This window comes from Capsicum annuum, chromosome 3 (genome assembly GCF_002878395.1).
Source record: "Capsicum annuum cultivar UCD-10X-F1 chromosome 3, UCD10Xv1.1, whole genome shotgun sequence".
Classification (NCBI taxonomy): domain Eukaryota; kingdom Viridiplantae; phylum Streptophyta; class Magnoliopsida; order Solanales; family Solanaceae; genus Capsicum; species Capsicum annuum.
In genome coordinates this window covers 43,153,944-43,174,798 of record NC_061113.1, presented here as the reverse complement: position 1 = coordinate 43,174,798, position 20,855 = coordinate 43,153,944, and the positions used below count along the sequence as shown (strand labels likewise).

The following is a 20,855-nucleotide window of genomic DNA, read 5'->3' as shown; positions in this document are numbered from 1 at the left end:
AAGGGCGACAGAGAAGGCGCTAACGGAGGAGAGGGACGACCGGCGATGAAAAAGGCAGCGTTGATGATTTTGTCATAGGATTTTTGAGAAAGAAGAGAGATAGAGAGAGAAAGAGGAGAGATGAGAGAGAGGGGGTGGAGGCTATTGTGAAGAGATTAGGGTTTGAGGGTTGATTTTTGTCTTTAAAAGGAAAGAGAAAGGCTTTTGATCTCAGTCGTTGATCAATTTTGATCAACGGCTGAGATTTAAAAGTTTGAGAATAGGGTTAGAATTGAGAATAAAAAATAGATTGAGTTTGATTTAGGCTATAATTGTAATGAAGTAAATATAATTAGGCTAAAATCGTAAGAAATTGAATAAATTGGGTTAAAAGTGGAATGAATTAGGCAAAGTGATCTTAAGGTTGTTATTTAAATAGTAGTAGGAATAATAATAATAAATAATATATAATAATAATAATACTAATAAACCATAAATAATTATAAATAATAAATAATAATAATAATAAATAATAATAATAACAATATATATGATAACAGTAAATAACAATAACTTTATCGTTACATGCTTAATATAAAAAATAAGTTACAAACATGGCGTTACATTCTTACAAATCCCCTTTTTTTAACTCGCCCAAAAAACAAAGAAATTATATTCTTGCAAATTCCCTTTTTTCAATCACCGCGTAATTTCTTGTGGTTGAGGGTAGCCAAGCTGCTGCTCCGTCTCACAGTTCAACTTCAAAGCAACCCTTTCATGACAAGGAACATATTCCTCAAGTTTCTCGACAAGCTCTATTGATGTTGGCACAGATAAGATGATTTGGCGAGCATTGGGACTGATGAAGCCTTCCTCCACAATTTTGTCATTAAATGACAATAATTAATTGTAATATCCATCCACATCAGCAATCCTACCGGGTTATCGTTGATGTCAAGTTGTGCCCAACTAATTACATCAAGTAGCTCATCAAGTGTGTCATAACCACCCGATAAAGCAATAAAAGCATCAGAGTGCCTAGCCATTTCTGCTTTTCTTTTATGCATATCTGTTGGGCTCCCAACGGTCATACATCCGTTGGGCCCAACAGCTATTTTTTTAATTAAATCCGATTTTTTAAGAAAAAAAATCCTATAAGTATTTTTTAATTATATTTTTAAAAAGAAAATCGACCACAAGTGGTCGATTTTTTAAAAATAAATTTAAAAAATTAAAATATAAAAGCGATAAATAATTTTTGGTTAATTTCGATTGAGTCCAATTAAACTCAATTGAGTATAAATGACTAGAACTTAAATAAATTCTTTGAATTCTACAAATAATTTTTGGTTAATTAATTTTTGAATACGTATTATTTATTTTTAACAAAAGTGACACTGTCAATCGCTTTTTTTAAAAATACAGAAAAATAAAAATAATTTAAAATTGTGATGAATAGAGGGGGTTTTAACCCCTGCAAATATATTCAATGAATATCGGAGGTTAAAAATCCCCGCAAATTTATAAATTTTAGCGGCAAGTTTTAAACCCCCGCAATTCATATAATTTTACGGGGGTTAACATAACCCCACAAAAAAAAACCCTGCAAATTTATAAATTTTAGCGACGGATTTTTAACCCCCGTAATTCATATAATTTTACGGGGATTAAAATAACCCCGAAAAAAACCCCGCAATTAACCCGTTTTTTGTAGTGGAATTAAAAATTGAATTTTCCTAAAAGTATCACATAGACTTCTACACTTGTGAACCTACTGCCCTACTACAAAAAAAGCACGACCCATAAATTAGGGTTGTGATAGCAACTACCTTGATCCAAAATGGTAGATAAGCCAAGTCTAAATTGAATGGAAATCTCAATGAGGTCTATATAATCGTTTGTAATATTGGTTCATACTTGTCTGGATTCTTACCTTAGACTCACAGACACGTCCGAAATTCAAACTAAATTAACAGAGGGCATTATATTTCCCATTCGGCATATTACCTTGAACTACATCAAAAAAAGATGGTACCATTTGCTTAATTGTTGGGCATGCATACTTATTCATTTCTGTATTATGCAATGGATACATAGAATAATGAAATTTTTAACTCAAAGTAAAGTTACATGCCTCAATATCAATAAAATCTTCAATCTTTCCCAAAGGCCACACTTATGTGTTTACCTCATTCACTTTTCATATTGTGCCCATCATGATAATTAATCCCTCAATATGTATATTAATGCATGAAATAACCCAGAATATAATACACAAAATAGTACTTCAGATAATACATTGGCAAATTCTCTATCTCGGGTTTTCACAATATCAAATCATCACAATTATTACTTCAATCCACCATTTCTCCTAACCCACAATATTCATTATATGACAAGTTCCTGGTCAAGCAAGGTCTACAGAAAAGTAAGTTATAATCTACCTTGATCTTGAATCACAAGTACATACAATCACACAATGGCCTTTTCCTTGTGGATGACTTTAGAAAGCTTACAATTTATCAAAACGTGTTCTATACATGAATACGATTTTATTAATAATTATATTGCAATAAAAAAGTTTGGGTCAAACCTGGGTTTAAAAGTCAACCTTCAGAACTTTCTGACAAAATTGGAAAATTCTTCTAAAATCACATTAACCATAAGGTAGGAAACTCAAATATGATATTTCATTTGAAATGGAGCTCAAATTGGACCTCAAATCTTCGATTACACTCTCTTGTTGGAGAAAAAGGCCCAAAAATCCATTTTAAATACATGATTAATCATTAAAATTAATGAAAAATCATTGAAAATTCACTGAATGAAGGTTATAAATGTATCACCATATTCAAAAACCCCACGAAAATTTCCTTAATCTGAGCTATAAAATTTCAAAAAATGAAAAACAAAGCTTAATTTTGAAGTTGCGATATTAATTCATTCCAGATGATATTTGTTTCATCGCGATTGTGATCAACACCGCACTCGAGCTCTCGCAATCATGAGCCCACTAACACACTGTTTGCATGGTAGTTTTTCATGGTATGGTATTGTATGATTAGTAAAAGAATTATATTTGTTTTGATTGTTTCTTAAAATGTATGATATGATATAGTTTAATTTCATGATTTGGTAACCATGAAAACCCTCACTTTATGTAACCGTCGATTTAGTGATATCACATGGTTTGCTTTTTTTTTTTTTTTCAATTATGCCCTTATTTAATATTATATAATCCTATTTTACACTTTTATCCAATATTATTTAACTCCACTCTTACCCCTCCCCCCTCCCCACTCCCACGAGCCAAGCCTCCCCCTCCCCACTCCCCACTCCCCCCGGCCCTCCCCCAAAAGAAATTATTTTTTAAAAAAAAATTTAGAAAATTTTAATCTTTTTTCTTATCTGACCCCACCCCCCTCAATTTTTTTGTAAATTTTCTTAAAATTAAAACTTTTTCTAACCCCACCCTCACTCACCCCTACCACTTACCAGTTAAGTTGCTCGGACTCTGGTACGGATATCCAAGACGGGTGCGGATCCAAGAGTCAGATTTGTCAAAATATAAATTTTAAGATTCGGGGGTGCGAATCCGAGTATGAATACGGGTGCGAGGATTCGGCTTAAAAAAATCAAATATTATAAATATAGAGTTATAAAGGTATTCTAAAAATAAAAAGTTAACTCTAATTAAGAGTACTTTTTCTTTTTTCAATGTTAGGGCAACTTACGTTTGATTATATATTAATATACATTTTTTTATATCATAAAGAATATAAAATACAAAAGTCGGCTGCTGTCAGTCCAATAAACCGACATGCTGCTGTCTTGTTTTTATTAAAAAATATATGTTATTAATATTAATAAATAAATATATATATATATATATATATATATATATATATATATTAACACAAACAAATAAACAAATATTAATGTTGTTGCCTTGTTTTTATTAAATAAATATTAAATATTAAATATTAATAAATATAAATATATATATAACAACACAAACAAATAAAAAGCCGACGGCAGTGGCACATCGACAACAACAGATGATTGACGACGATGACTGAGGTGGTACGACGACGACGACGGTTTCTCGGCAACGGCGATGGCAGTGGCACATCGACAACGCCGTCTTTGTTCCGATGGTCGTTGGTCGAAATTTTTTCAGTAAGTCGCCACTCCTCACCGGTTAATTATTTGATTTTCTCCCTCTAATTTCTTCTTTAATTTAGTCAACGTCTCCGAAATTGTTTGACCGAATCGGAGACGGCAGAAGCACCCGCACCCACCTCAGTCTCGTGTCGAGACGGGTTCGACGGTAAAACGGCCGAGTTAGGGTAACATAGCTTACCAGCCCCTCTCCCAAATTAATTTTTTTATTTTTTAAAAAGTTTTAAAAAAGAATTCTTACCCCACCACCAACTCCTACCATCCCCCCCCCCCCCCCACACACACACACACACAAAAATATATATATTTTTTAATTTATTTTTAAAAAAATTCAATACTTTCCCTTACTCTACCCTCGATCGTTTGCTCCACTACCCCACCCTCAAATTTATTTTTTTAACAAATTCATAATTTTTTTTCTCACTCTACCTTCCTTATTCTATTCATCTCATTGTTTTGTATTAAATATATACAAATACTTTTAAAAATAAATTCTATTTGCGTAACGAACACAAAATAATAAGGGGTTGTTTGGTAGAATATATAAGAACAATGTAAAATATAGTGTATTAGTAATGCTTGTATGAATAATGTTTGTGTTAGTTATACTTGCATTAGTTATGCTTGTATTTTTCTTATGCAGTGTTTGATCTGATGTATTAAAAATAACATATATTATATAATTTCTAAAAAAGAAAATTTACCGAAACACTCTCCATATACATTGAATAGGATGCAGAAAAATTTTTGAGGGATAATAATGTCTTTAATCAAGTAAATTCATGCATTGCATCCATTGCATTTCTAATACCATAGATTTTGAGGTATTAGTAATACACACTTCAATACACAATAGAGTGTATAACTAATACAAGCATTAGTTATACATAGGATAAAAACGTATACCAAACAAGGTACTAGTAGTATACATTAAACTAATGCATGAATTAGTTTTTCAATATACTCTACCAAACGACCCCTTAGTAAGAAATAGCTTGTTTTTCTAAAAAAAAAAAAATTGTATTTCATACCGAACACACCCATAGCATTCACAAAAGATACATCCAAACTTTGTATTTGCGTTGGTGGTCACGTTTCAAAACACCAAAAGAAAATGAAATTTGCTACTCAAAAATGAATCCGATTATATCTATTTTGATCTACTCTTGTATTGATTTTGTTAAAATTTATATGAATTTAACAACGTAATATATTTACATGGCATAATTTGTTACAGATTAGTGGAAAGAAAATTTTTCTATTAACAATTTGATAAATTTAACATTTATAGTAATTATTAAAATCATTTTAGTAAACTTATCAGTATCATACCGTCAAACCAAACAATAAAACTGTTATTAAACCACAGTGAATGATACAATCCATTCAAGCATTGTATTGTACTATACTGTACAGTACAATACCATATCATACCATACAGTAACGTACATTATGAAACCATATGGCAGACTGCCACCCAAACAAAGTGTAACATGTTCATGATGAATGCCCCAGATCCGATCCATGTCGTCCGCTTCATGAAAGTGTGGCCCTATGCAGTGGCGGACCCAACTTTTTTAGGTTGTGGGTGCTCAAAAAAAAATTTACTAAAAAATGCAGCTACAAGGATTCGATCCCAAGATGGGAGACATGAAAGTTATATCTAAAGCCAGAGCACCAACCATGCTTTTGTTCTTTGGATACTTTTGTATATATTTTATCATTTGTTCACTGTTTCTTATATAATTATACCTCTTTTACGTCGAGTTTAGTGGGTGCTCAAGCACCCGAAAATTGCACGTCGGTCCGCCCATGGCCCTATGACACGAACGGGAAGGACAATCCGGTAAAACTTCACATGCTGTCCACACCTTGCAATCAGGAAGAAGGAAACCACCCGCACCAGCAGCTGGTGCATCAGCCAAGATCAAGTCTTCGAAATTCATTATGAATCTCTCGAATAGAAACAAATAGTCCAAATAAGCTGCAAAACATATTTCGGACATGTTAAAATTGTCAGAGCATCATTTCGAGTTCATTTATCAAATGTCGACCTTCAGTCAATTAAAATATAAGAAAACTCTAATGTTCGATGCAAAAGACTAGAACGCCCATGAGGCAAACCAAATCTCCACCTAGACCAAGAATCACCCTCCGAACCTAGTGAAACCATTAAACTCGGATCTGGCCTCCAATATCAAATGTTGACTTTGGTCAAACTTCCGTGGTTCCAAAACTTTCATGGCTCAAAAACTATCTGAAACTCATCTGGTGACCTCGGGAATAAAACCACCCATCCCGGCAAGTCATAAAATCAATTCAAAACTATGCAGAGGATCAAAGGATAGAAAACAAGCGAAAATCACAAAAAAGGCCTAGAGGGTCATTACAAAAACTAACTCCTTTATTGTTCAACGTAACACTTACAACTTCATGTCAGTATAACATGCTTAGGACACAAGGTTTTTAAACTTGCATTAGTTCTCTCTTAATCCCATAAGTATGATTTGTAAGCTTTGTGGTTTAATGTCAAAAATAGTCTCTTTCAGCAATTAATCAAGATTTTTCTCTTTTGCAAATTTAATTTTGAAGATAACCTTTTAACTAATAAGAGACCCAATATACATCCTAAGTAGCATTGAAATCCGTAAAATTGACAATCAAAACTTTTTGTGACACTATAGTTAGGAGCAAGAAGAAGTCATTTTCTATATTTAAGATATTTATTGGGAGATAATGTCAAGATATAGATCTTGTCTTATTAGTCTTATTCAAAAATGTTATTCACAAGGTGGCTTGATTACATGATAGCTGCAGCTAAGCTATCGATCAAAAAATCATCCTTTTCCACTATTTGAATGTTAATTGTACTTCTATTTTGACTTAAAATTGGACGTAAAGTCAGTTCTTTTTAACAAAATTTGGTTTTTAAAATTATAATCGGAATATAGATAATCACTGATCATTTTTAGACTTGGTCAGAATTCCTAAAAGTATGGTGTTCGATTTTTCGAATGGTGACTCAAATAATTATTATTTAAGAAAGTTTTTTTTTTTTTTTTTGATTTCAATGTTCTTCGACACACAAAGTAATTTTTAACATAACTATTATTAATAAAGTGACTATATGAAAAATCAAACTCCCAAAAGAAATATCTTTTTATAAAGCATGCAGTATTTAAATTTATTAATATGGCTATTTTTTTGACTTATTATTTTATTTACTTGTGAATTGACTAAAATTATTATCATGGCTGAGAGGCATTAATATGAGCATTTTGTGTGTTTGTGAACAACCTTAATTACTCCGTTAAAATGAGCTAGATAAACGTTGGCAGGGGAAAAGCCAATAATGTGGTTATGGTTTCGACAAATCCAGTAGGTGAGGCTTTAAATCTTGTATTTATATTTAAAAAAATTAACTAATATAAATAAATACTTTATTTCAGGCACAAGTAAATGAAAATCAGGCAAAATGACCTACTGAATCTTTATACTTGTATGAGTTTGTATTCTGGATCCTTCTACTTGCTCCTTTGTCAACTGGCCCGCTAAACCAAACAAAATATAATATTTTAAACTCTTTTTACGACTATTCAAAATACATGTGTAATAAAAACACTTACACGTGAAGTCCGCATCACTTTTTAATGCCTCTAAGAAATTAAATGTTTAAGAAAATAATTAACTCCAATAAGCTCCCCTCCCCCTCCCCCAAACCACCCTGCCTCTCATCTTCTTCAGATCTATCGTTTCTATCTTCTTCTTCTTCATTAGATCGCTTCTCTCTCTCTCCATTTCTTCTTCTTTTTTTCTTTTTGAATTTTTTGCTGCGAAATTAATGAAAAATTGAAAATTGAGGAAGAAATTATAAAAGTTTTAAACGAAAAAGAAATTTGTGGTGTTTTTCGATGTTTGTAGTATTATTCGATGGGGGAAGAAGTTAGGAATTTTTATTTATTTTATTTTTTCTTTAATTTATCTTTAAAGAGTAACATTTTTTTCTTTGAAATTTGATGTCAGATTTGTAGTTTCAATGTTTGCCTAATTTGATGGCTGGCGCTGATGGAGGGCTGCCCCTTCTCTCTTAGCTAATCTCACAGATTTTTCTCTCTTAGGAAGGAAGAATGATATTCTCAAATTTTTGACGGTATTACCAAAGAGATTTCCTTTTCTAACATTCTGCAAATTCAGGAGGCAGTGGAGGAACCATCTAAATCTGTAACTTTTGTAGATGGCGTCCCACATATACATGGACAGCGGTAGAAGTTGAAAAACTGAATATTAAGGAAAATTTGCAATATGCAGTTGTTGAGAAGTTCGCACACGGATGGCCAGAGATGGAGGATCTTCGAGAAGCGATTCCAAAACAATGCAACATCAAAAGCAATTGTAAAATTGGACTATTTCCAAACAGGCATATTCTTATTAGACTGTTTTCAAAAGAGGATTATATCAATCGCATATCCAGAGGAGCGTTTTATAATACATGTAAAATGAGGCACCCTAATTTATGATGCAAACTTTAAGATTGACGAGGTAACTACCAAGACTATGGCGTGGATCTCTTTTCATAATCTCCGCCCAATTTTATTTGGCAAAGACAGTTTTTTTCTTTAGCCACAGCAGTAGGAAAACCATTACAGCTTGACCAAGTCACTATCAATCAAACTAGACCTAGTTGTGCTAAGGTTAGGGTTCTAGTTGATCTAGCTTCCAATTTTCCTAAATCTGTGGTTGTGAATGTTCTTGATGAGGATTATGGAGACTTAAAATCAGCAAAAATTACTATCAAGTATGACTATATCCCCAAGTACTGCTTAGAATGTAAGATACAAGGCCATGATAAGGATAATTATAGAATACTTCATCCTAAGTTATCTGAATATTCTTATGACAACAAGGATAATATCGATATAGAAAGAGAGATAAATGAGCCAAAATTACCCTAAATTCAAAAAGGCAAAGCAAAGATACTTTCAAGTGGGAGGATAGTAGGGGACCAGGTGATTGAAAAGTGGTAAGAGATAATCGTAAAAGGGGTATTTATGCAGAAAGAAAAACAACACATAGACATCAACAATAGATTCAATGCTTTGGATACAACAATAGAAATGGCAGAAGAACCAATCATAGAAGAAACAGCCCTTCAAGAGACTGTCAATGTTGGAGCTATGGTTATCAACAATCAGCCTATAAGTAACAAAATCAATGAGCAGGAGGATAATAACAAACAATAAGCAACCATTATTGAGGAGAAAACTCATTCTCTTAAGGATGAAATTCAGAATCTAGGGAAAAGAATCATTGAATTACATAAACAAAGCACTAATAGTGTAACAATAGATAGTGGAGAGGAAAATGCAGTAACTACCAAGAAGATTCAAGAAATGCAATAGGACAAGCAGCAACCACAGCAACAACAACACATATCAATTCCTGGAGCTATAAAAATAGATGCAGAAATACACCAACATAACTTATGCTCTGGGGAGTCTGAAAAACATGGACAAGACAAGCAAATGTACTGATGAGATTGCAGTAGTTGAGATCCCAATTTTAGGGTCGATGAAAAATCAGGAACATCCAGCAGAATGTAACAATCGGTGTTGTAAAAGGCGCTCGCCACGTCGCCAATGGCGAATGGCGAGGCAAGGCCTGGTCGCCTCTTCAGGTCATAGCATTGCGAAAATCAAAAGGCGTCTCCTTTGCGAGAAAGGCGACATGGCGAGGCGAGGCGACGAGGCGACAATGGCGCCGCCTTTTAATTTTTTTAAAAAAAAATAGGATTTTCGGTATATAAACTAATTTTCGGACTTATTTACACATTTTGGCTCTACCAACTGCTTAGTGGTGACTTCCGCTGATACCATCCATCTCCAAAATTTGATTCCAGTGACGTACTCCAGCAACTCCGATAAGCAGTAAGCCTGTGAAGTATTGATTTATATTTTTTTTTCTTTTTACTTCTTCTTCTTAATCCAGTAACTGGACTTGTACTTTAGTGCTTTTTTTTTCCTTCCTCTTTTCTCTTCTTCTTCTATTTTCCTCCACTGTATTCTGTAACAGTGAACTTGTCTTAAAACACTGTTACTGTATCAATAACCAGTAAGCTCGTTCCTTGTAGCCTTATTATATAATTCTTTTTTAATAACTTATATAGAATTCAATTAACATAGTATGATAGTAATATACTAATTAAATGACTTGATGTCTTGATCATTAACAACTTCCAATTTCAATGGCATATATCTACTTGTTTTATGGATATTGGATTGTTGAGTCATTCAAGTTCTAGACTTTTAGTATCTATCTACTATCTATTTTTAATTCTTGACTTGAAATATTTCCTAATATATTAGTGTTATTGAAATTTTGATCATTTATATGTTATTTTAATTTTTTTACATTAATTATCATCGTACATTCAAAAGGCACTCGTCTCACCGCTCGCCTCGTTGTGTGGCAAGACGGGACCTTATCGCCTTTCACCGTCCAAAACACTACTAAAAACACATCACCTCACAGGATATTACGTGATCTTGTATCTCATTTTGTATCAGAAGATTCTCAATAAAATCCTGAAAGTCAACAAAGCAATTCAGAAACTCAGCAAAGCAGTTCAAAGGACGAGGACATGAGTATATTAGGTCAGGAAAGTAAAGATGCAGGGAGTACTGAGAAATGTCCTAAAGCTAACAATTCGGTTAGAAAGAGGAAAAGAGGTGGTAATATAGTAGGTTCGCAGCCTACTAAAACATTACCAAAGAGGGGGTCACAAAGGAATAAATCTCAATTATGAAGGCATTTTTCTAGAATATTAGGTCTATCAAGACTCAAAAAGCATTTCATAGGGTTCAAATAATAAAGCACATAAATTCATTTTTATTGTTTTATTGGAACCTTTTCAAAATGCTAGTCACATCAATAAATATAGGAGAAGATTGGGATTACCTTTTCGCCAAAGCTAATTACAATGGAAAAATTTGGATGTTTGTCAAAGAAGGATTTCAAGTAGATGCAACACAAAATCTGACTATGAAGATTACTGATGCAAATTCAAATAAAGCTTTTTATGCAACTGCGATTTATGCTAAATATAATAGGCTGTAAAGACTGGAGCTGTGGGAGGATATCTATCAGTTGTATTATGCTTCTAATTTACCATGTATTATTAGTGAAGATTTCAATGTGGTATTGAATGACGAGGAGAAGATTGGTGGACAACCTGTGCAACCAACTGATATAGAAGATTTCTCAAATTGTATAGGGTCATGTGATCTTACAGGGGTAAATTATAAAGGCAATCTATTTACTTGGTGGAATCGCAGAGCGGCAGATATTACATTTTTGAAAGGCTAGATAGAGTTTTAGTTAATCAAGAAATGCAAAATTGGTTTAATCACTTGGAAGTTAATCATCTTTCAAGGACTGAATCTGACCATGCTCCTATGTTACTAATTTGTGAAAATAACATTAAGACTATTAATTAATCCTTCAAATTCCTTAATTTTTGGGTGGACCATGATTCATTTAAGTAGTTGGTTGCTATGAATTGGCCAGGAAATTATTCAAAAAATCCTTTTCTGAATTTTAAAGTAAAGTTGAAGAAGATTAAAAATGATCTCACTTTATGGAGTAGAGCAATGTATGGTGATATTTTTAAACAATTATCCATTAGAGAAGACATTGCCAAGATTAAGGAAAAGATTATTTGAAGAGGATCCAACCATTGTAAACAGAAGTGTTATGCAACAGGCTCAGGCTGCGTTTAAGAGATATCTACACTATGAAGAGGAGTATTGGAAATAAAAGACAGGTTTTACTTGGTTTGAAAAGGGAGACAAATATACTAGATTCTTTCATAGTCTAGTGAAGGGGAGAAGGAAAAGACTTATGTTGACAAAAATACATAATGAGCAAGGAATGCTACTAGAGGAAAAAAAATTCTATTGAAGCAGTGAATTTCTATCAGAAGCAATTTACTCAAGAAAGAGATGCTACAAAATTTCCCCGACTCAAACATATCCCACAGATGCTTACTAAAGAGGATAATGCAAATCTATCTATCATGCCAACAAAGGAGGAGGTTAAAAATCTTATTTTAAATATCAGTGGAGACAGGGCAAGTGGACCTGATGATTTTACAGGTCTTTTCTATCAAAAATGCAGGGAAATAGTTGGTGATGATTTATGAAAATTGGTATATGTTTTTTTGAAGGAAATGCACTTCCTAAATCTGTCACACATACTAATCTTGTGTTGTTGCCCAAAAAGAATGATATTCATACTTTTTCAGATCATAGGTCAATCAGTCTTAGTAACTTTATTAATAAAGTTATTTCTAGGGTGGTTCATGATAAATTGGAGATGTTGCTACCAAGGTTAATCTCTTCCAATCAATCAGGTTTTGTGAAAGGAAAAAATATCATTGAAAATGTTCTGCTTACAAAGAAAATTGCTACTGACATTATCAAGAGAGGAAATCCAGCCAATATCATTATTAAACTTGATATGACAAAGGCATATGATAGGGTTTCTTGCTTCTACTTGATGAAAGTCCTAAGAAAATTGGGATTTTCAGATGTTTTTGTTGCTATCATCTGGAGGATTATAACTAATAATTGGTATTTTGTATTGGTAAATGGACAAGCTCAAGGATTTTTTCATTCTACTAGAGGGTAAAACAGGAAAATCCTTTATCCCCTGCTCTTTTTATTCTCAGTGCAGAAGTTCTATCCAGGGCTTTGAATTCTCTTTTTGATGAAGACCAATATGTGGGTTATGGTATGCCTAAATGGAGTGCAAATCTCAATCATCTAGCCTATGCAAATGATACAATTATTTTTGCTACTGCACATGAAAAATCACTCAAAATAAGAATAAAGGTTTTACACAAATATGAAGATAAATGTCAACTAATCAACAAAGAGAAGAGTGCATAGTACATACATCAGAATACTAGTGCTCAGTTAGCAGGTCTGGTTGATAGATGTACAGGAATTTCAAGAGGACAGTTTCCAATTACGTATTTGGGGTATCCTATCACCCATGCTAAGAAGAGAAAAAATGATTAAATGAACTCATTAAGAAGATTAAAGACAAGCTTCAAATTTGGAAAGGAAAGATGCTTTCTTTTGGTGGTAAGGCCACTTTGATTAACAATGTGTTGCAAAGCATTCCTATTCACACTCTTTCAGCAATAGTGCCTCCTAAATGTATGATTACTGAAATTCACAAGATTTTTGCTAACCCTTTTTTGGAACAACAATGAAACTGGAAGAAGTAAATATTGGGCTAAATGGCAGAATTTATGTTTACCTACAGAAGAAGGAGGTCTTGGGTTTAGATCTTTATTTGATGTTTCAAAAGCTATGTTTGTAAAGCTTTGGTGGAAATTCAGAATTGGCAATTCTTTATGGGAAAACTTTATGTGGAATAAATATTGCAAGAAAGAAATACCCACGTTGGTGCAATGGAAAAGTAGTTCTCAAATATGGAAAATGATGTTGGAAAATAGAGAGATTTTAGAAAAGAATATGTGGTGGGAACCTAGGGGAGGCACAAAAAACATCTGGTATGAAAATTGGACCAAACTTGGTCCTTTATTCCAAGAACCAGACTGCATTGTTAGGCCAGAAATGAAGGATATAAGGGAGTTGATGAATGAAGAGGAATGGGATATAACAAAACTCCATCAAATTCTACCTGAAAGGGTGGTCAATCATGTACAAAAAAAAATTGGGTGAGGTCATTCCTAGTGTTCTGTCAAACAGACCTTGGTGGCTTCTTAATAGTACTGGAAAATTCAAGGTTAAAACTGCATGAGATTTATTAAGAATAAAGGAAGACAAAGATCCCCAATACAATAATATTTGGGTGCAGGGGCTGCCTTTCAAAATCTGTTTCTTAGCATGAAGAATATGGGGTAGCAAAATTTCTGTGGCTACTATTATTGCTAAATGGGATAGTAATATGAATAAAGACTGTTTATGTTGTACAGTACCACTGCCTGAGACTGTACAACACTTGTTTCTTACAGGTGAAATGGCAACAAAAGGTCTGGAATTACTATGCACATGCTGCAGGACTGCAGGGTCCCTGGGTTCAATTAAAACAAACTATTCAAAAGTGGAAAAATGCTACTGGCAATGTGAAGTTCAAAATGATTATGGATGCAGTTCCTAATATTATTCTATGGTTCTTGTGGAAAAGAAGAAATACTATATTACATTGAGGGCTTTATCCTTATGAAAAGGTTATTCATGGGATAAATGACACTATTCATAAATTTACAGGTGTCAATTTTTTTTTCCGGTAATCTACCAAAGAATTGGCCGGTGATTGTAGAGGTTTTGGAAATTGGGAACCAAGGTTCATTCATAGGATTGTGAGGTGGTTATATCCTCCGGAAGATTGGTATATGGAGCTTCAAAAGGTAATCCAAGCCCTAGTTCTGCTGCCTTTTGTGTTCGAAATTAGTTAGGAGATTTTGTAGTAGGGAAAGGGAAAAGGCTGCCAGATTCTACAAATCTTTTGGCCGAAGCAGTAGCTATAAAGAAAGGAACTCAAACCTGCATAAATAGAAATCTATTTCCTCTAATTCTGGAGACAGATTCTCTTACCATGATAAATATTTTGGAAGGAATATGGGAGGTACCTTGGGAGTGTTGTTTGGGAGGTGGAAGCTATTAATAGAATGAGGGAAGGTATCCCTATTAAGTTGAAACATACTCTTAAGGGAAGGCAACACAATGGTAGTTTTTTTTCACTAACATGTCTATTAATTTTGCAGGTAATTTCACAGTAGAAAACTTTCAGGATCTCCTTATCATAGCAAAGACAATTCTCAACATGGATAGAATTAGCATGCCTCACTTGAGGATGACACAAGTGAATAATCAATAAGCTCGGTAGCAGATTACAATTTAATAATCTTTTAGATAGCATTAAGATGGAACAAGAAATTTTAGCATTCTACTGTATTGCCCGAAGTGAGTTCTGATAGTCAAATTTACTATGCCACCCGGTGAGAGTTTAGGGTGTACAATAGTATTAAGGCATAAGCAGGGAATGTATTTAATTTTCTCTGATTCAACTTGCTTCTAATTGATTTATTTTCAGCAGATTAGAGGTAACATACCTATTTTAGTCATTGATCGAGTTCTTAATTTCTTCCTTTGATGTGTGGTATTAATCTTTCTAAGATTCATTCTGTCAAGGGAGGAAATAGGAACGACATCAGTAATTACTAGAGATTAGTTATCTTATAAGTCTCAACCGAAAATTAATAGCTAATTGACACTTAATCTAACACCTAGAGTTGTTCTTTTGATCTGTGGTATTAGCTTCTTTGAAGCTCATCGTATCAAAGATTAACAATAGGAAAAGATTGGCTAGATATTAACTATTAATTTACGGAGTAACTTGTAAATCTATGGGTGAAGATGAGATATGAAAGGTAAAGAAAAAGTTATCAGTAGATCTAGTCTATTTTCGTCTAGATTCGGTTATTTGCAAGCATCGACAATACCTTACAAAGATTACTTCACAAAGCTCAAACTCCTTCATCGATTTGAAGTTAGAACACTGAAAAAACATGAACAGGGGTGTTCATGAAGGGAGTGTGTTCAAACTGAAGTAATCAAGAGTTGAGTTTGGTGCAACTTACTTTGGAATGGGTTCATGAAGCTTGAAATCTTTTCAGCTTCCAGAAAAATCTTCAACACTTCCAATTTCTTAGGGCCGTTTGGCCATGAAAATTTTTGCCTTTTTTTCGAAAATAATTTTTAAAGTTAGAAATTGTGGTGTTCGGTCATAAAAATTGAGAAAAATAATTCTGGAAAAATTTTCTGAAATGGTAAAATAGGTTTTTGTTGTTTTGACAATTTTTCAACTCAAATTTCAACTTTTATTATTATTACATATAATCCTAATCTTTTAAATTTTTACATAAAATTCTCCTTTTAACATTACTTTTTCAATATTATGTATATAATATTTTTAAAGAAAAAATAATTATAATTTCAAAACTTAATGTTATCCTAATTAATATATATCTCTTTTTCTCTCTTATCATTATTTTTATCCCTTATTTAAGATATTATTTTACTGCTAATTTATATTTATATTCATAAATATATAAAGTATTATATTTATACCAATAAATATATAAAGTATTATATTTATAATAGAAATATACAAAGTATGTTACATATAAAATTTATACCATATGCACACATATATAAATAACAAAGTATTAAGAAACATACGAAGCATATTTATAATATAAATATACAAAGTATGTTATATATGAAGTTTATACCATGTATATATCATATACACACATATATAGAAATACAAAGTATAAAGAAACATACTAAGAATATTTATATATTTATGGTATATGATATAATATACCATAAATATGCAAAGCATGTTTTACATAGAAATAATTATTCACACCCAGTAAAATCTTTCATGTATAAGAAAATTAAAGAAATAAATTAGCGGCATCCTAAAATTTAATAACGAATCATTATTTCCTATTTTTTAGGAACGGAAAATGAAGTAAATAAATTAAATAAATTCCTAAAAAAAAATGTTTGAAAGATAATATTTGTTATCTAAAAAACAGAAAGCAGTGATCTGTTAATCGAACATTCATATTTAAAATTTTCAAATATAAGAAAACGGCTATTAATGTAAATATTATATATGTTATAATTGAAATTCATTAAATATGGCCATGTATATGTAATTATTTTTATAATAGTGGCTAATTGTGTTCTTTTTCCATTAGTAGATAAATTTTAATTGGGTGATTTTGATAGTTTGTAAAAGTTAGGGCATAAAATCATATTTAATTTTTTTTTTCAACAATAAAAAAAAAAATCAAAAAAGACATGGTCAAACACAACTCCAACTCAAATTTCAACTCCAACTTCAACTCCAACTCCGAAAAATTTTAGTTTTCATGGACAAACGGCTACTTATTTAACCTTATTTCCTAATTTCTGGCAGTTGCTTTCCTTCAAGGCCCGTTTGGCCATTTAAATTTTTTCTTGTTTTCCGGAAAACTTTTTCGAAGTTGAAAATTGTGGTGTTTGGCCATGAAAATTTAAAAAATAATTTTGAAATTTTTTTTTTGAAAAGGGAAAACAGGTTTTTGTTGTTTTCACAATTTTTCAACTCTAATTCCAACTTTTATTATTATTACATATAACCCCAATCTTTTAAATTCTTACATAAAACTCTCCTTTTAATATTACTTTTTCAATATTACGTTTATAGCAGTGTTTGCAGCATAATTTAATTAATGAAAATAAACTTCAACCATAAATAAAAATATGAAGAAATAATAATTTTTATTGATAAACGATGTGAGTACAAATCTGTCCCTCCTTTGATTCTTCTCTCTTGATTTTCTCCTTAATTCGAAGGTCGTTAGTGGCGCATTTCTCGAACGTAGGATGATCTCCGTAATTCGAGGGTCGTTAGTAGCGTATTTCTCGAACGTAGGATGATCTCTGTATGAATATCCCATGATTTTATGGGATATTGGAGATCCTGATCTTTTTACGAATATCCGTGAATCTATGGGATATTCAAGATGCTTGTTTCAGGGAATCTGTTACCCTTTAAATAGGCGAAATTTAGGGTAAAGTAGCCACCTAGAACTCTAATAGAATTTAAATTCTTCTTGAAGAATCCCACAAATTTTAGATGTCTACAAATGCCCCCTACTTCAAGGCTTGTCGAAGTGTAGATTTAATGACGAGTCTTGAAGTACCAATAGAGCTTCCATTTTTATGCGGCGGCTACATATTTGCAGATTGATTTATGAGAGTAGAGATGAAGGGCAGATTTGGTCCCACTGGGCGTGCCAATTTGTTTACAGCATAATTTAATTCATGGAAAATAAACTTCAACCATAAATAAAAATATGAAGAAACAATAATTTTTATTGATAAACGATGTTAGTACAAATCTGTTCCTCCCTTATTTCTTCTCTCTCGATTTTCATCTTAATTCGAGGGTCGTTAGTGGCGCATTTCTCGAATATAGAATGATCTCCATAATTTGAGGGTCGTTAGTGACGTATTTTTCAAACGTAGGATGATCTCTTTATAAATATCCCATGATTTTATGGGATATTGGAGATCCTGATCTTTTTATGAATATTCGTGAATTTATGGGATATTCAAAATATTTGTTTCAGGGAATCTGTTACCCTTTAAATAGGCAAAATTTAGGGTAAAGTAGCCACCTAGAACTCTAAAAGAATTTGAATTCTTCTTGAAAAGTCCCACAAATTTTAGATGTCTACAAGTAGTTTTAAAGAATGAGATAATTATAACTTTAAAACTTAATGCTATCCTAATTAATATATATCTCTTTTTCTTTCTCATCATTATTTTTATCCCTTATTTAATTATCTCTCTTATTTAAGATATTATTTTACTGCTAATTTATATTTATATCCATAAATATATAAAGTATTATATTTATAATAGAAATATACAAAGTATGTTACATATAAAGTTTATACCATGTATATACCATATGCACACATATATAAATAACAAAGTATTAAGAAACATACTAAGCATATTTATAATATAAATATACAAAGTATGTTATATATAAAGTTTATACCATGTATATACCATATACACACATATAAAAATACAAAGTATAAAGAAACTACTACGCATATTTATATATTTATGGTATATGATATAATATACCATAAATATGCAAAGCATGTTTTACATAGAAATAATTTATTCACACACAGTAAAATCTTTCATGTATGAGAAAATTAAAGAAATAAATTAGCGGCACCCTAAAATTTAATAACAACTCATCATTTCCTATTTTTTAGGAACGGAAAATGAAGTAAATAAAGTAAATAAATTCCTAAAAAAAAAAATTTTTTGAAAGATAATATTTGTTACCTAAAAAACAGGAAACAGTGATCTGTTAATCTAACATTCATATTTAAAATTTTCAAATATGAGAATACGGTTATTAATGTAAATATTATATATGTAATAATTGAAATTCATTAAATATGACCATGTATATGTAATTATTTTTATAATAGTGGCTAATTGTGTTTTTTTTTTTCATTAGTAGGTAAATTTTAGTTGGGTGATTTTGATAGTTTGTAAAAGTTAGGGTATAAAATCCTATTTAAAAAAGTTTTTTCAAAAGTAAAAAAAAAATAAAAAAATTCAAAAAAGACATGGCCAAACACAACTCCAACTCTAATTTCAACTCCAACTCCAAAAATTTTTAGTTTTCATGATCAAACGACTATTTAGTGTAGGTGTTTTAGTTTTCTGATTTTCATGGGCATTTGCTTGGGGTAGCCCATTTTTTGTAGGTTAAATTACACAAATACACAATTTATATTTTTAATATTACAAAAAATTTCAATATATATATATATATATAGAATGTTATGTATATGTCGGTTATGTTATATATATTAATAGCGGAAAGAGTAAAGTAATTAAAAAAGCGAGAGAGTGTAATTACTTCCAAAAGGATTGATATTTATGTTATTTATACTTTTTTGTATATACAAATTTAATCGTAATAAAATTTGACCCTACGGGTCTTTCGATTAAAAAAAAAAAATAGGTCGGTGAAGACGAGATGAGGTTGGGTGGGATGAAGAACATGAACAGGGTGGGTGGGGTCAAGAAGATGAATAGTAGGGGTTGCGTGGATTTTAAGGTGGTGGCGGGGGGGGGGGGGGGAGAAGGTAGAGAAAGAATATTTTTTCTCCTTTTAAAATTTATGAGTATTTGTTTTTTTTAATAATTTTAATAAAAATCTACCGTTCACTTGCTCCTAAGCATGTGGTCACACGTTATATTAAACTCAAGTCATTTTAATGCTACATAAACTCAGTCAATGATCATAGGGATATAAAATTTTGATTTTTACTGAGTTTAGGGGTTTGGTTGCCAAAGGAGAGTAGAAGAATTCAGAGTACAAACTCATACAAGTACAAGGGTCCAATACATCTTTTTACCTAAAAGAAATTGTGATTCAAAATAACTAAATTTAAAATTTTAACTCCTATGAAGAATATAAATAGGTTGGTTGAACAATTTGTCCATCAAGAACCTAGTTATATTTAACTTGCATGCAGGTCATAGTAAAAAGAACTTTACGTTTGTATCGTATCTGGTCCTTGCTCTCACACATGCTACTCTATCAAAGTGTTTAAGCATAGATAAAATATCGATCGAATTGGATCAGTGGAATGCCTAATATAGTAATTAATAACAATAATATTTGTGTGTTTTGAAGTTTCTACTTTCTATTCTTCGATCTATCCAAAAGGGACAACTATGACCAAAGAATGTTTTCAATAATTCGTATTTTATTGACAGGACACTTATTTTGTTTAGCAAAATCACATATAAGTATTTGGGACAATTAAATTCTTAGGTGGGCCAAGCGTTACGGCATAGCTTCAAGTTAGTGGCAAGAGTTTCTAAAATAGCAAATAGATAACATAAAATAAAGTAATCTACAAAATAAGTGAAGCTTCAAAATAAATCTGGAGTGACGGTGCAGAGCAAAGCTCCTTGGTCATAATCCAAACTAGCTTGATCAGAATCAATATGAACTTAAACAACGAGCACAATGAGCAAAGATCACAACAAAGACAA

At 31.8% G+C, this 20,855-nt stretch overlaps 2 protein-coding genes across 4 annotated transcripts; both read right to left on the bottom strand.

Moving 5' to 3' along the window:
* Positions 1-678: 678 nt before the first annotated feature.
* On the bottom strand, positions 679-1,070 carry LOC107865444 (cytokinin riboside 5'-monophosphate phosphoribohydrolase LOG3-like). Its single transcript, XM_047408261.1, has 2 exons — positions 918-1,070; positions 679-852 (listed from the first exon to the last, which is right to left on the bottom strand). Exons 1-2 carry the CDS (start codon positions 1,068-1,070, stop codon positions 679-681), a joined length of 327 nt encoding a protein of 108 aa, XP_047264217.1.
* A 4,447-nt stretch (positions 1,071-5,517) lies between these two features.
* On the bottom strand, positions 5,518-15,969 carry LOC107863879. 3 transcript variants are annotated; one of them, XM_047409326.1, is made up of 4 exons: positions 15,833-15,941; positions 15,695-15,750; positions 15,305-15,375; positions 5,518-6,145 (listed from the first exon to the last, which is right to left on the bottom strand). In XM_047409326.1, the coding sequence occupies exons 2-4, from the start codon at positions 15,730-15,732 to the stop codon at positions 5,919-5,921; spliced, it is 336 nt and encodes a 111-aa protein (XP_047265282.1). In that variant the 5' UTR covers positions 15,733-15,750; positions 15,833-15,941; the 3' UTR covers positions 5,518-5,918. The 3 variants fall into 3 exon arrangements, 2 of the variants coding, with proteins under 2 accessions (XP_047265282.1, XP_047265281.1); XM_047409325.1 differs by having other exon boundaries at positions 15,695-15,969; XR_007053560.1 differs by lacking the exon at positions 5,518-6,145 and adding an exon at positions 9,401-10,742 and having other exon boundaries at positions 15,695-15,969.
* Between the last annotated feature and the right edge of the window lie 4,886 nt (positions 15,970-20,855).

What these genes read in the sequence shown, in the direction of transcription:
- LOC107865444 (XM_047408261.1), bottom strand. Translation starts at nt 1,070, where the DNA reads ATGACCGTTGGGAGCCCAACAGATATGCATAAAAGAAAAGCAGAAATG. An exon ending in TTGACATCAACGATAACCCG is followed by an intron (nt 853 to 917) that starts GTAGGATTGCTG and finishes AAAATTGTGGAG; the next exon opens with GAAGGCTTCATCAGTCCCAA.
- LOC107863879 (XM_047409325.1), bottom strand. Translation starts at nt 15,762, where the DNA reads ATGTTTTTTCAGTGTTCTAACTTCAAATCGATGAAGGAGTTTGAGCTT. An exon ending in TGTGAAGTAATCTTTGTAAG is followed by an intron (nt 15,376 to 15,694) that starts GTATTGTCGATG and finishes CTCCCTTGACAG; the next exon opens with AATGAATCTTAGAAAGATTA. An exon ending in TCGATCAATGACTAAAATAG is followed by an intron (nt 6,146 to 15,304) that starts GTATGTTACCTC and finishes TATGTTTTGCAG; the next exon opens with CTTATTTGGACTATTTGTTT.